Source organism: Ovis aries, chromosome 14 (genome assembly GCF_016772045.2).
Source record: "Ovis aries strain OAR_USU_Benz2616 breed Rambouillet chromosome 14, ARS-UI_Ramb_v3.0, whole genome shotgun sequence".
Classification (NCBI taxonomy): domain Eukaryota; kingdom Metazoa; phylum Chordata; class Mammalia; order Artiodactyla; family Bovidae; genus Ovis; species Ovis aries.
The window spans coordinates 65,410,841-65,426,140 of record NC_056067.1 but is presented as its reverse complement, the minus strand read 5'-3'; the positions used below and the strand labels follow the sequence as shown (position 1 = coordinate 65,426,140).

Here is a 15,300-nt window from a genome sequence, read left to right as displayed (position 1 = left end):
AACTGTGGTTTGGAGAAGACTCTTGAGAGTCCCTTGGACTGCAAGGAGATCCAACCAGTCCATTCTAAAGGAGATCAGCACTGGGATTTCTTTTGAAGGAATGATGCTAAAGCTGAAGCTCCAGTACTTTGGACACCTCATGCGAAGAGTTGACTCACTGGAAAAGACTCTGATGCTGGGAGGGATTGGGGGCAGGAGGAGAAGGGGACGACAGAGGATGAGATGGCTGGATGGCATCACAGACTCGATGGACGTGAGTCTGAGTGAACTCCGGGAGTTGGTGATGGACAGGGAGGCCTGGCGTGCTTCGCTTCATGGGGTCGCAAAGAGTCGGACACGACTGAGCGACTGAACTGAACTGAACTGAAGACCCAGATAACCACGATGGTGTGATCAATCACCTAGAGCCAGACATCCTGGAATGCAAAGTCAAGTGGGCCTTAGGAAGCATCACTACGAACAAAGCTAGTGGAGGTGAAGGAATTCAGTTATGTTCAGTCACTCAGTCATGTCCAAGTCTTTGCAACCCCACGTACTGCAGCACGCCAGGCCTCCCTGTCCATCATCAACTCCCAGAGTTTATTCAAACTCTCATCCCTTGAGTCGGTGATGCCATCCAACCGTGTCACCCTCTGTTGTTCCCTTCTCCTCCTGCCCTCAATCTTTCCAAGCATCAGGGTCTTTTCAAAGTTGAACTATTTCAAATCCTAAAAGATAATGCTGTGAAATTGTTACACTCAATATGCCAGCAAATTTGGAAAACTCAGCAGTGGCCACAGGACTTAAAGAGGTCAGTTTTCAATCCAACCCCAAAGAAGGGCAATGCCAAAGTATGTTCAAACTACCACACAATTGCTCTTATTTCACATGCTAGCAAAATAATATTAAAAATTCTCCAAGCTAGACTTCAACAGTATGTGAAGTGAGAACTGCCAGATGTTCAAGCTGGATTAAGTAAAGGCAGAGGAACCAGAGATCAAATTGCCAACATCCGTTGGATCATAGAAAAAGCAAGAGAATTCCAGAAAAACATGTACTTCTGCTTCACTGACTATGCTAAAGCCTTTGACCGTGTGGGTCACAACAGATTGTGGAAAATTCTTAAAAGATGGGACTACCAGACCATCTTACTTGCCTCCTGAGAAACCTGTATGAAGGTGAAGAAGCAACAGAACCAGACATGGAACATCAGACTGGTTCCAAATTGGGAAAGGAGGACATCAAGGCTGTATATTGTGCCCCCCCCACCCCACCCCCCGTTTATTTAATTTATATAGAGAGTACAAGATGCGAAATGCCAGGCTGGATGAAGCACAAGCTGGAATCAAGGTTTACAGGAGAAATACCAACAACCTCATATATGTAAATGATTCCACTCTATAGCAGAAAGCAAAGAGAAACTGTAGAGCCTCTTGATGAAAGTGAAAGAAGAGAGTGAAAAACCTGGCTTGAAACTCAACATTCAAAAAACTAGGATCATAGCATCTGGTCCCATCACTTCATGGCAAATAGATGAGGTAACAATGGAAGGACTGATGTTGAAGCTGAAACTCCAATACTTTGGCCACCTGATGCAAAGATCTGACTCATTTGAAAAGACCCTGATGCTGGGAAAGATTGAAGGCAGGAGGAGAAGGGGACAACAGAGGATGAAATGGTTGGATGGCATCACCAACTCAATGAACATGAGTTTGGGTAAACCCCAGGAGTTGGTGATGGACAGGGAGGCCTGGCGTGCTGCAGTCCATGGGGTCACAGAGTCAGACACAACTGAGCGACTAACTGAACTGAACTGAACAGTGGAAACAGCGACAGACTTTATTTTTCAGGGGCTCCAGAATCACTGCAGTTGATGGCTGCAGCCATAAAATTAAACAAAATTTGCTCCTTGGAACAAAGGCTGAGCAACAACAACAGCTCCTCCTTTTGGTTATGTCCTGTGCAATGTAGGGCTTGTACCCACCGCAAATTAATGAAAGGGAATACAAATGGGAATACGCTCACGGCTGATTAACAATTATAAGTTACATAACAGCAGGCTATGTTGTTTATATCTCCCCATAATTCCACCTGTGATAATTAGATGTAGAATATTCATAAACCCTGTATCAGCTCCTAACTGCCTAACTACCCAAGGTTAGAGAGCTGCTGTGGTCATTTTGTATCCACTGTGTGCCTAGGGCACATGTGTAGCAGTTGAAAAGTCATGCAGTTATTTCGTAGCATGTGTGCGAGCTCTCCTGGGTGTGTCTGGGGTGGAGTTAAGAGATCAGCTTCCATCCCTTTCAGCCAGGCCTCCCCTCAACACTCATGTCTTCTACTCAACACAACTAACCACAACCCCCCCTCCTCACTTTTCAGTTTTTCTTAAGCTTTTAGGGAGTCTGGGGTTTGGGGCATGAGACATCCATCTCCTTATCTGTCTCTGCAGTGAACCTTTTACTGCTCCAAACTCCTACATTTTAGTATAATTTGGCCTCACTCTTTGTGGGCCACATGGACTTGCATTGAGTAACAGAGCTGCAGAGATGATGGTGGAGCAGTAGTGAGGAGCTCTGCCAGACTCATGTAGAGACCATCCTTACTGTAAATGGGCTTTTATTTCAATGTCCCTGCACAGCTGGTGCTCCAGTCTTTCATTCTCTTGAAGGACTTAAAGAGGATCTTGAGGACCGCAAGAAAGTGGTTTCCTTAGAGTGAACCAATTATATGTTACCAAGTTTCCTTTGCCAGTGCGATGCCCAATATAAAAAACTTGGTGATGAAGCAAAGACTGAGTTCTGAATGTAGGCGATGACATAGTCAAAGATCCCCCCAAACAAAAGCAAACCAAAAACCACATCAGCGCATACACTACTCAATATGGTCTTGGCACCTGGCAAAGGAATTTTATCATCAAAGGAGTACTAGCTTTGGCATCCCAGGAAGGGGAGATGTTTTTATCTCAAAAACAGACAGTCTTTACTTCCGGTCAGTGTGTTCTTTTCTTTAATAACTAATGCAGATATGCAGTGAATATTGGATAAGCCACCAATAGGCTGTCTTGGTTAGCCTAAAGTTCGAGTTAAATTATTGTATAAGCCAGAATGACTTTCCCATACCTTCAGTCACTTCAGTCCAGTTGCTCAGTTGTGTCTCTTTGCGACAACATGAATTGCAGCAAGCCAGGCCTCCCTGTCCATCACCAACTCCCGGAGTTCACCCAAACTCATGTGAATCAAGTCGGTGATGCCATCCAGCCATCTCATCCTCTGTCGTCCCCTTCTCCTCCTGCCCTCAGTCCCTCCCAGCATCAGAGTCTTTGCCAATGAGTCAACTCTTCGCATGAGGTGGCCAAAGTATTGGAGTTTCAACTTTAGCATCAGTCCTTCCAATGAACACCCAGGATTGATCTCCTTTAAAATGGACTGGATGGATCTCCTTGCAGTCCAAGGGGCTCTCAAGAGTCTTCTCCAACACCACAGTTCAAAAGCATCAATTCTTCGGCACTCAGGTTTCTTCACAGTCCAACTCTCACATCCATACATGACCACTGGAAAAACGATAGCCTTGACTAGACGGACCTTTGTTGGCAAAGTAATGTCTCTGCTTTTCAATGTGCTATCTAGATTTGTCATAACTTTCCTTCCAAAGAGTAAGTGTCTTTTAATTCCATGGCTGCAGTCACCATCTGCAGTGATTTTGGAGCCCCAAAACATAAAGTGTGACACTGTTTCCACTGTTTCCCCATCTATTTCCCATGAAGTGATGGGACCAGATGCCATGATCTTAGTTCTCTGAATGTTGAGCTTTAAGCCAAATTTTTCCACTCTCCTCTTTCACTTTCATCAAGAGGCTTTTTAGCTCCTCTTCACTTTCTGCCATAAGGGTGATGCCATCTGCACATCTGAGGTTGTTGATATTTCTCCTGCCAATCTTGATTCCAGCTTGTGTTTCTTCCAGTCCAGCGTTTCTCATGATGTACTCTGCATGTAAGTTAAATAAGCAGAGTGACAATATACAGCCTTGACGTACTCCTTTTCCTATTTGGAACCAGTCTGTTGTTCCATGTCCAGTTCTAACTGTTGCTTCCTCACCTGCATATAGGTTTCTCAAGAGCCAGGTCAGGTGCTCTGGTACTCCCATTTCTTTCAGAATTTCCCACAGTTTATTGTGATACACAGAGTCAAAGGCTTTTGCATAGTCGATAAAGCAGAAATAGATGTTTTTCTGGAACTCTCTTGCTTTTTCCATGACCTCAAACTCTGCCTAATCCTCAAACTGAAAGAAACCTTTTCTAGGCGGCGTTAGCTAGGTAGCTCCATTTGTGACCTGGAGGTGGCGCCCAGGCCCCATTTCGTCCTTGGTGCTGTGGGAACTATATTACCCAGGAGCCCCGGCAGCTCTGGGCCAATGAGGCCCCACGAAAGGGGCGTTTCCGTTCATAGGGACGATGCCTGAGCGGGACTTCCTGTTCCCGTCTTAGGCGGACATATTGTTTGCTTTCGGATTAGTCCACCAGATCCGTATCCAGAAGGTTACGTCACACACGGGGTGACGCGATGGGGAAACGTGAGAGGCGTTGCTGCCCTAAACAGAAGCGGACCTGAGGATTGGTGGTGGCACTGCTCGGGTGACCCGGCCCCCGGAGCCGCTCTGCAGCTACTCGCCTTCCCCGGTCCGCAGGTGCCGATGGCGGCCGCGGTGCTGACGGACCCGGCGCAGGTGGGTGCTGGGCCCCCGGCTCCTCCCTCGACCTCCGCCTCTGAATCCTGAAGCCTCGAATGAGGGAAGCCTCAGAGCCGCGCAGCGCTGGGCCCTGTGTCCCGACTGTGGGGGCGCTCTTGGGCGGACGTTTCTGACACCGCGCGTGATGGGATGACAGGACGTTACAGACGTTGGGGCCGGAATGTGCAGAGCGTTTGGGAAACCTGGAGTCTGAGTCCTTGGTGTCTGAAAAGATCAGAGGGTTTGAGCAGCTGTGCCTTCATTCTGAAGGTGATGGGAGCACGGAAGGTTCTAAACAAAGAGACCATATATGATGGTTTAAAATGTAGACTGTCCAGGTGTGAACAGACTTGACGTCAGTGAGGACAGTGGAGCCTAGAAATGTTGAGAGATGGTCCAAGGCCACGCAGTTGTTAGATGGCCTAGAGGACTGCGGCACACAGGGTAGACTGTCAGCTCCAGATCCTTATGGCCGAGCAGCAGCAGCAGCAGCACAGAGGCCTGAGGCTCTCTTGTGGCTATTTGGTGGTTGCTTTTCTCTCACAGTTTCCCTGCACCTACAGGTTCCCCGATCTCAGAAGTAATTATGGGATTTATACAGTGAGACGCAGAGAAGGCAATGGCACCCCACTCCAGTTCTCTTGCCTGGAGAATCCCCATGGATGGAGGAGCCTGGTAGGCTGCAGTCCATGGGGTCGATAGAGTCGGACACGACTGAGCGACCTCACTTTCACTTTTCACTTTCATGCACTGGAGAAGGAAATGGCAACCCTCTCCAGTGTTCTTGCCTCAAGAATCCCAGGGATGGGGGAGCCTGGTGGGCTTCCGTCTATGGGGTCGCACAGAGTCGGACACGACTGAAGCGACGCAGCAGCAGCAGCAGCAGATACAGTGAGACGAGGATATCCAGTCTCTCATCGATTCCACCTTCACCCATCAGGGCTCCAGGATTGTGGTTTCATAGAACACGTTACCTTGTACTCTCCCAGCTCTTGAGTTTGAGGACCCCTGAGAAACACCAAGCTCAGAGTTCTCAGTCCAGTCCAGGGGTTATATGGCAGGGCACTGACTCCTGGGGACCATTGGAATAAGGTGTGGAAGTTTGTTCCAGGCACAGGAACCAGCATACCTGATAGTGAGATTGAATTGGGAATTAAAAAAAAAACAAGCTACAGATCTTCACCAAGTCTGGTAACAGGAGTCAGGCCTGAAATGGCCAATTGAGAAGCTAGGCCTCTGTTATGAAGGTGGTGTAGCCATGGCAGATGTGGAGCAGAGGAGGGAAGTGATCTGATCTGGGTTTTCACAGCTTCCCTGTAGATGCCATGTTTGATCACTGGGTTGGGAAGATCCCTTGGAGAAGGAAATGGCAATCCACTCCAGTGTTCTTGCCTGGGAAATCCCATGGACAGAGAAGCCTGGCGGGCTACAATCCATGTGTTTGCAAAGAGTTGGGCACAGCTTAGTGACTAAACAGCAACAAAGACAGCTCTGAATTCCAAGTGGAGAACAGGCTATGTGGCGAAGGTTGAGGGAATTAGGATAGAGGTGAGGAGAAAGACTGGGGAGAAGGCTGCTTCTGTATTCCAGGCGAGTTGTAACAGATGGTTGGGCCAGAGGGGTCGCTGTGTAGACGGGAGAAGTGATTGGGTCAGCTTTTCTGTGTAAGAAAGAGACAGCCCCAAGGTGTTGGGCCATATCAGTCAGAAGGGTAGAAGCACCATCGAGGTGGGCAAGTTAGTGGTAGAAGTAACTCTGCATATGGGTATCAGTACTTTATTTGTGGCCACGTGGAGAGTCTGAGATGTGCCAGAGAACCCTTGAGGTAGCCAGTGAGCTGCTGGACATGGGGCTGAAGTTATATGGAGGGGTTCAGGAGAGAGACATCCAAAAAGTAGAAGATGGCATGTACATAGGTTTACAAGGGAGAAACTACAACACAACAGTACGCTCCTGCCACGTCCAGCACAGCGGGTGAGAAATACCTGATACAGTGAGCATGTAAGGAAAAACCAGACACATATGATCTGGCAAGCAGGGAGTCAGGGGGCCCTCCTGCGCTCCATGACAGAAAGACGAAACGGCTCCTTTCCGCCCGCACTTTTATTGGCAGAAGTCACATGCGATCATTAGGGAATAGCTATACTGGGTAGTTTGATCAGCGCACCGTAAAGAGGGAGTAAAGTTATGACTCTGCTGTTGATTAGGAACATCTTGTTTTGTTTCCTTGGGGACAGACTTAGGGGCAGGCAGTGAAGCAGAGCAGAGAGCACGTCCCACCCGACCGTTTGGCATACTTACCAGGACAGTCAAGAGGGCGCATTTTGCCGCACCCTGGAGTCATGCGGCAAGGTGTTGGTCTCTGCTCCAGGCTGCAACACCCTCCTGCAGTCTCCCAGGAATGGTTGCCTGGTAGCGGTTACTCAGTAAAGGGTGCCTGCAAATGGCTGCGCGCCAGCTCTGCATCTATTACCTGTTGATTTCCTCAAGGTTTGGTGGCATGTGAACTACATTACCCAGCAGGCTTTGCTCTCTGGGGGGCAGTTAATGAGCTAGGAAGGTGATGAAGTGAAGTGAAGTCGCTCAGTTGTGTCTGACTCTTTGCGACCCCATGGACTGTAGCCTACCGGGCTCCTCCGTCCATGGGATTTTCCAGCCAAGAGTACTGGAGTGGGTTGCCATTTCCTTCTCCAGAGGATCTTCCAGACCGAGGGCTCGAACCTGGGTCTCCCACAGTGTAGGCAGACGCTTTACCGTCTGAGCCACAAGGAAAGCCCTGTAAGAAGGTGATGATGAAGGCCAATAACTGGGTAAGCGACCAGAGTTGTGAGAGGTGATCCAGAAGAACAATGTGCATGTGGAAAAGGAGTGTGAGTTGATGGCCCTTGGGCCCTGGTTTGGGGGACTTAAGGAAGAAAGATGAGCCTAACTTTGGTTGTTTGGTAATCATGATTTTAGCAACTTTCAAAGAACTGGCTGGAAGGAGGTGGGTGGGGGGTGCTGTGCACCATACCAGCCCCAGAGTTTAGACAGGCCTTTCTGCCCCACCTGCCCATTGTTGCTGTGGGTGGACAGTGATCAACGGGACCCTGAGGAGAGAGCAGACATATATGGCACCTGGTGCTGGTGTTTCCTCTGAGTTGAGGAGCTGGATGGGAAGGAATGGTCAGGGGAGTTCTGTGGGGGCAGATGGGATCCTTGAGAAGGAGACTGCTCACAGACTGCTCTCCCCATTATGGCAGGGGAATGTGACCTTTGAGGACGTGTTCGTGTCCTTCTCCCAGGAGGAGTGGGGGCTCCTTGATGAGGCTCAGAGGCTCTTGTACCACGAAGTGATGTTGGAGAACTATGCACTGATGGCCTCACTGGGTAAGGCCCTCTTCTCCCCTGCAGTGCCTGGACTGGGCTCTCCCCCTTCCCTGTTTCCTGGATCAGAGCCATAGGCAGTACCACCTGCCCTGGTTCCTTGAAGTAGGTGCCGTGGGTGCCAGGTGTGAACTGTGGGCTCTAGCACCTCTGGTTTCTGAGTGGTCCCACTACCTGCTGCCCTGAAGGCTTGCATGGAGGAATGCAGGCATGAAGTGTCCAGTTGTTACCCAGTGGATCACGTCCAGTTTGTCCTCTCCCTGATTGGGTGCCTCTGTCTAGATCCATGGCACTCTTGTGCCCCAGATTGTGCCCCCTTCCTCTAGCTGACGTTTCTCATAGCCTACCTGTATCAGGAATCCCAAGGACCCAGTACAATCACTGCTTGTTGGGACCACTAGGCTATTCCTGCAAGACAATACTTCAGAGTTATTTTCATGATATTTAGGTTTCTTCTCTGAGGGGTGGGTCACCCACACCTGTGCTGGCCATTTACCTGTCCTGTCTTTTCCTTAGAATATGCATCTTCTATGTCCCATGGGGTTTCCCCACAGGAGCTTGGCAGGGAGCCCTGGGTCTCTGACTGGGCCAACACAACTCCAGCCCTGACCAGAGAGGCTCAGAGTGCAGGTGGCCCTGGTGAGTGGGAGCTGGGGAAAGTGTGATGTCAGGCTGGGTTCTGGTCACTCTCCAGCCTCTCAGTGCCCACAGTGGTTTAAGTGCCAAGGCCACTGCCCACACTTCATTCCTGTCTTTACTGCCCTGTTTACACACTTACCTTTTATGCTGTGACCTTTGGCCTTTGGCAGTTCCTCACCTCTGCCCACATCTCAGCTGTTCCTCTCCACTGCTTCCTCTGTACTGCTCTCCAACACTGGCTTATATGCTTTGTGTGTCAAGAGAGGTGCATGTTCTTCAAATAATTCTTAAATACCAGCTATTCTATTCATTTGTAGCTGTTTAGTAAACACACTCTTCTTCTGCATGTCTCCCCAGCAACCAAGGCCTTCCTACAATGCATTTGTGGATAATTTCATTGGGGATCCTGGCTCTTTCTGGGCTGTTCGTCAGATCTGTGTCCTCTCCCCATCAAGGCTGCTTCCAGCCTGTGACCTTTAGATGCCAAGACTGTGGAGCAGCCCTTTACTCAACTTGCACCCTGGCCTTTTGTCCTGAGGCAGACCTCAGTCTTAGTTTTGATAAACACACATCTGTAATAACTGCCCCTTCCCACCAGTGTCACTGTGTACTTTACCACCATTTGTCTGCTTTCAGGTTGTTGGCATGGAATGGAGGAGGATGAGATCCGTTTTGAGCAGAGCATTTCTGTGAAAAGAGTGTCTAAGGGCATGATTCCTAAGATGATTCCATCTTCCCAGAAGGCCCACCCCTGTGAGACATGTGGCCCGATCTTGAGAGATGTTCTGCACATGGCTGAGCACCAAGAAACACGTCCTGGGCAGAAACCATACCTGTGTGTGGCGTGTGGGAAACAGCTGGGGTTCAGTGCAAACTTCCCCCTCCACAATCAGTACAGTGGAGAGAAACCCTGCAGGCGGGACATGCACAGGGCCCTTCTTGTGAGCAGCTGCCCTGTCCAGTCGTTGAAGACACCTTTTACCACGAGGGAGGGTTGTGAGGATTTCCCAACCAGCTCAAGCATGTTTCAGCAGCATTACCCTCTTAGCAAGTGGAACCCACAAAGTGACACCCACTGTGCAGAGGTCTTTCACAGTGGACAAAAGCATTATGAGTGCAGCGAATGTGGGAAGGCCTTCAGCCGCAAGGACTCACTTGTTCAGCACCAAAGAGTCCACACTGGAGAGAGGCCTTATAAGTGCAGCGAATGTGGGAAAACCTTTAGCCGCAAACCCATACTTGCACAGCACCAGAGGATCCACACTGGAGAGATGCCTTATGAGTGTGGCATATGTGGGAAAGTGTTTAATCATAGCTCTAATCTCATTGTACACCAGAGAGTCCACACTGGAGCACGGCCTTACAAGTGCAGCGAATGTGGGAAAGCCTACAGTCATAAATCCACGCTTGTTCAGCATGAGAGTATCCACACCGGAGAAAGGCCTTATGAGTGCAGTGAATGTGGGAAATACTTCGGCCACAAATACAGACTCATTAAGCACTGGAGTGTTCATACTGGGGCACGGCCTTATGAGTGCATTGCATGTGGGAAGTTTTTCAGCCAAAGCTCCGATCTTATTGCCCACCAGAGAGTTCACAATGGTGAGAAGCCGTATGTGTGCAGTGAGTGTGGAAAAGCCTTTAGCCACAAACATGTGCTTATGCAGCACCTTAGAATCCACACTGGAGAAAGGCCATATAAATGCAGTGAGTGTGGGAAAGCCTTCAGGCAAAGGGCTTCCCTCATCAGACATTGGAAGGTTCACGCTGGAGAAAGGCCTTAGGAGAGCAGGGAATACTCTGTCTTATTCAACATACTGACACCAGAGAGAGGCTCCAAGAGGAGCCTTTGTGAGTAGCCATAAGCTAGAAGATGAGCCTCGTGTTTGAACTCCCACCCTGAGGAGATTCTTCTGTGTGCCAGCTCTGTGGGAAGCGTTCTGGGGGCAGTATTGTACTTTGTAACATGCCTTGGCCACTGTGAAAGGTCTCTGCGTGCTTGCCAAAAGCATGTCACTGCCAGCATCTGAAAGAAGCCATACATCTGTGCAACAGCAGGGCCCCACATTGTGCGTATGTCACCCCAGACGCTTTGATGGGCAAGATCTCTGCTCTTCCTGTCTTCCCTAGAGGGCACCATCGGTAGCCTGACCCTATTGATAATCCTCACTCCTTCCTGCTCCCTACTGGTGGAAGCACGGGTGTGACCCATTTTGAGTCAGAAGAATGCAAGCTTGGTTCTTCTGGCTGCTGCAGAGATGTCCATATTTCAGACTGTGTTGTTCTCTTGTGACCCTCGTGATGAGTTTGACCAGCCTCTGAGTCACCTGACCTGGAAATTATCTGCCTCATATTGTTCTGGTTTTGCAACACATGCCTTAGTTTCTAAGCTATCTTTATTCCTGGGAATTTTGTTCACTCTGTGGGGTGAGTTGAGAACAGAATTGGGCTTGCCAGCCTGAAAGAATGAATAGCTTGTGTGAGAGCGCCAACTGTTGAGTCTCAGTGGTATTTGCAGAATGATTAAAGAAAGAGCAGCTCTTATTCTAGTTTCGGCCTAATTTACATCGCTGCTCAAGGCCTACTGGGAAAGAATACCAGCCTTTGCAGGCCTAATTGTGTGTCCTGTATGTTGAGATGATTTGTGTGACCAGGGTCTTCTTGAGCAGGTTGTCAAGGTCTTGACAGCCTCTGATGTATGTGGGAACAGCATGAATTGGGCCCCCTGTTCCTAGGGAATGTTTCAGAATTTGATTCCCTGGGACCTGTCTGCATCCCTGACATCTATCATTTAGTAGGGTATTATTGGTAGGCAGATGTCACTGTCACCTACAAGGACCAGTTAGGAATCATAATTGATACAGAGACACTGATTAATAGGAAGTTGGGAGACCATAGCCAACTACAGGGAATGTAACTCTTTTAAAGGTGTATCCACAAACTTGTCCATCACTATGACTTTGGTATGAGGGTTTATGGAAATTCTCAGGACTCTCATATTTGTGTCTCACGATCTTACAGCAATGGTTACTATCCAAAATAGAATGAAAATATTCTGCAATTGCATGTATTTACAATGTATAATTTGATGATTTGTGTGTGTGTGTGACCCCATGGATTATAGTCTTCCAGGCTTCTGTCCTCCTATCCATGGGATTTTCCAGGCCAGAATACTGCAGTAGGTTGCCATTTTCTTCTCCAGGGGATCTTTACGACCCAGAGATCGAACCCCTGAACCCCCGTTGGATTCTTTACCACTGAGTTTTGATACATATTTGCACCTTTGAAACCAAGTTTCCTGATTCCTTTTGTAGTATCTCTTCCCCTCACCCTTGCTAGGCAACCACTCATCTTGCTTTCTGTCACTATAGATTTGTTGGCATTTCTTAGAATTTTAAATGTATGTGTGTATAGAATAACTTAAAGTGTATTTTTATGGTTCTGGCTTTTTTTTAACTCTGTATAATTATTTTGTGATTTATCAGTGTTCTGTGTATCAGTTCATTCTTTTTCATCCATACTTTTACTTAAAGTATTCCACTTTAGAGAAATAGTTCCAAAGCAAGAGGACAAAGCTACAGTTTCTGTTATGACCTTAACCTGGAAGTGATGTGCCACCGTTTCTGACTTACTCTATGGGTAATACAGACTAATCTTGGTACACAGTGCAAGGGGACTCACTTTACAACAGTGAGAATGCAACATGGTAGGTATTTGTGGGAGCATTTCTTGGATACTGGTGACTACAATCATAGTTTTTCTTTTTTTCCCTTTGTGTATAGCCTTTTAATGAGGAATCATATTGACTGATTTCAAAAGTTAAACCAACCTTGCATTTCTGAGGTAAATCCCATTTGATCATGATGCACTACTCTTTTTATGCATGGTTCAATTTTATACACTGGTTTACTTTTCTTGTTGAAGATTTTTGTATCTATGCTCACAAGACACGAGAGCTATTAGTCTCTCTCTCTCTCTCTCTTTTTTTTTTTTTTTGGCTCTGATATTTTTAATGCTTGGGTTTGGTTGCTATCAGTGTAATGTTGGGTTTACAGAATAAGTTGGTTAAGTATCCCCTGCTCTTTAATTTTCTGGACAAGTTTGTGAAGAATTGACAGTATTTCTTGTTTGATAGAATTCACCAGTGAAGTATGTAGGCCTGGAGTCTATTCTGTGGAAAAGTTTCTAACTGTAAAATTCCATAGTGAACCTGTGCTATGCTTAGTCGCTCAGTCATGTCCGACTCTCCCTCTGTAGACCACCAGGTTCCTCTGTCCACGGGATTTTCCAGGCAAGAATACTGGAGTGGGTTGCCATTTCCTGCTCCAGAGGATCTTCCCAACCCAGGGATTGAACTTGCCTCTCTTAGTAGTGTAGTGAAGTGGCTCAGTCATGTCTGACTCTTTGCGACCCCATGGACTATAGCCTACCAGGCCCTCCATCCATGGGATTTTCCAGGCAAGAGTACTGGAGTGGGGTGCCATTTTCTTCTCCAGGGGATCTTGCCTCTCTTACGTCTGCTGAATTGGCAGGCAGATTGCTTACCACTAACGCCACTTGGGAAGCCATAGTGGACCTAGGTTTATAGAATTTACCCCACCCCACCCACACACACCTATACACACAGTGAGCTTTGGTAGTTTGTATCTCTCGGAGTTTTTTAAGTAGTCAAAATTTTCAAGCTATTCTCTTATTACTTGAGTACCTGTAGAATCTGTAGGGGTGCCTCCTCTCATTTTTATACTGATAATGTCTGTATTTTTTTTTTCTTTATCAGCGATTTATCAGCTTTATTGATCTTCTTAGAGCACTTGACTTCACTGATTTTTCTGTTTTGTTTTCCCTCATTTTGACTTTACTGTTACCTTTTGCTTTTATTATCTTTCATTTCTCTTCTACTACATTTTAGCATAGAAGCTGAGTTCCTTCATTTGAAACCTTTGGGTTTTTTGTTAATACAGGTGCTGAATACTAAGAACCACCCTGTAACAACTGCTTTAATTACCTCCCACAAAACTTAATATGTTGTATTTTCATTTAAATTATTTTAAACCTTTTCCAGTTTTGTTTTAAATTTCTTCTGACACATGGTTCTTTTAGAAGTATGTTGTTTGGGCTTTTTTTTTTTTTTGGTAATTGATTTCTAATTTAATTCATTATAGTCAAAGTATACACATTATGACTTGAATTATTTACATTTATAGGTATTTGCTTCATGGCCCAGAATATGGGTTATCCTGTGTTTCACGTTAACTTGAAATGAATGTATATTGTTTTCCTGTTTGCTGGAGAGTTTCTACAAATGTCATCTCAAGTTAATGTAATTAATAATGTCTAAGTTTTCTGTATCCTTACTGATGGGATGGGCATTGCTCTGTCAATTATTTGAATGGGGTTGTTGACATCTCTGACTCTAAAAGTGGATTTTCCTATTTTTCTGTTTAGTTCTATCATGTTTTCCTTTGTGCTATTTATTTTTATTTTTTTATTTGCTTTGTGTCTTTTTATTAGGTGAATAAACATTTCCTAATGTTATGTCCATTTAATGAGTAGACCTCTTTAGCATAAAAGGCCCTCTTGGGACTTCCCTAGTGGTCCAGTGGTTAAGACTCTGTGTAAGTACCGCATGCTATCCAATTGTGCCACCAGAGCGTTAGACTCTATACTCCCAATGCATGGGGCCTGGGTTCAGTCCCTGGTCAGGGAACTAGATCCCCCATGCCACAACTAAGGCCTGGGGTCCTCTTTATCTATAGTGATATTCTTTGCCCTAAAATCCACCTTGTCACACACTGTTAACATTGTGTAGTTTTGATTCAATACTCATTTTGACTTTTGAGTGAGTGAAAGTCGCTCAGTCACGCCCAACTTTTTGCGACCCCATGGACTATACAGTCCATGGAATTCTCCAGGCCAGAGTGGGTAGCCATTCCCTTCTCCAGGGATCTTCCCAACCCAGGGATCAAACCCAGGTCTCCTGCATTGCAGGCAGATTCTTTACTAGCTGAGCCACAAGGGAATCCCTTTGCCTTTTTGGGTACTGAAAATACCTGCTTTTCAGTAGACATTCTTTATAGATTTTTAAGGTTTTTTTAATGTGGACTGTGTTCTGAAAGTCTTTATTAATTTGTTGCAATATTGTTTCTGTTGTATGTTTTGTTTTTTTTGACCATGAGGCATGTGGGGTCTTAGCTCCCTAACCAGGGATCAAACCTGCACCCCCTTCATTGGAAAGCAAAGTCTTGACCACTGGACTGCCAGGGAAGTCCCAGAGATATTCTCAATATTTTACATGCTTAAGTTCCTTAGAGTATGATCTTTGGGGATCTTGATTCCAAACATTTTTAGGTGGAATTATTGCAGCATTCATTTAAAGGCTATTTTCTCACCCTCTGCTGAGACACAAGTCATTCTGTCTTTTCTATCTTATGCTTCCTAAGGTTTCTGATTTAAACTGATTAGAACAGGTGCTATTCTGTTCTCTACATTACCCTTGGAAATTGTTTCATTGAATCCTTTTGGGTGTTTCTTTACCCAACCTCTGGTCCTTCCCTACCTATATATACAGATTTGTACTGAGCTGAATAC

At 46.5% G+C, this 15,300-nt stretch overlaps 1 protein-coding gene across 3 annotated transcripts; it reads left to right on the top strand.

The window, feature by feature from the left end:
• The first annotated feature begins 4,463 nt into the window (after positions 1-4,463).
• ZNF772 (zinc finger protein 772) lies at positions 4,464-14,253 on the top strand. Of its 3 annotated transcripts, XM_060399186.1 has the most exons (4): positions 4,464-4,704; positions 7,950-8,076; positions 8,590-8,712; positions 9,349-14,253. In XM_060399186.1, the coding sequence occupies exons 1-4, from the start codon at positions 4,672-4,674 to the stop codon at positions 10,494-10,496; spliced, it is 1,431 nt and encodes a 476-aa protein (XP_060255169.1). In that variant the 5' UTR covers positions 4,464-4,671; the 3' UTR covers positions 10,497-14,253. The 3 variants fall into 3 exon arrangements, with proteins under 3 accessions (XP_060255169.1, XP_060255168.1, XP_060255170.1); XM_060399185.1 differs by having other exon boundaries at positions 4,638-8,076; XM_060399187.1 differs by lacking the exon at positions 8,590-8,712 and having other exon boundaries at positions 4,638-8,076.
• Positions 14,254-15,300: the final 1,047 nt, after the last annotated feature.

Coding starts and splice junctions, on each gene's coding strand:
- ZNF772 (XM_060399185.1), top strand. CDS start 7,818: ATGGCACCTGGTGCTGGTGTTTCCTCTGAGTTGAGGAGCTGGATGGGA. Junction 8,077..8,589: donor TGCACTGATGGCCTCACTGG/GTAAGGCCCTCT, acceptor TCTTTTCCTTAG/AATATGCATCTTCTATGTCC. Junction 8,713..9,348: donor TCAGAGTGCAGGTGGCCCTG/GTGAGTGGGAGC, acceptor GTCTGCTTTCAG/GTTGTTGGCATGGAATGGAG.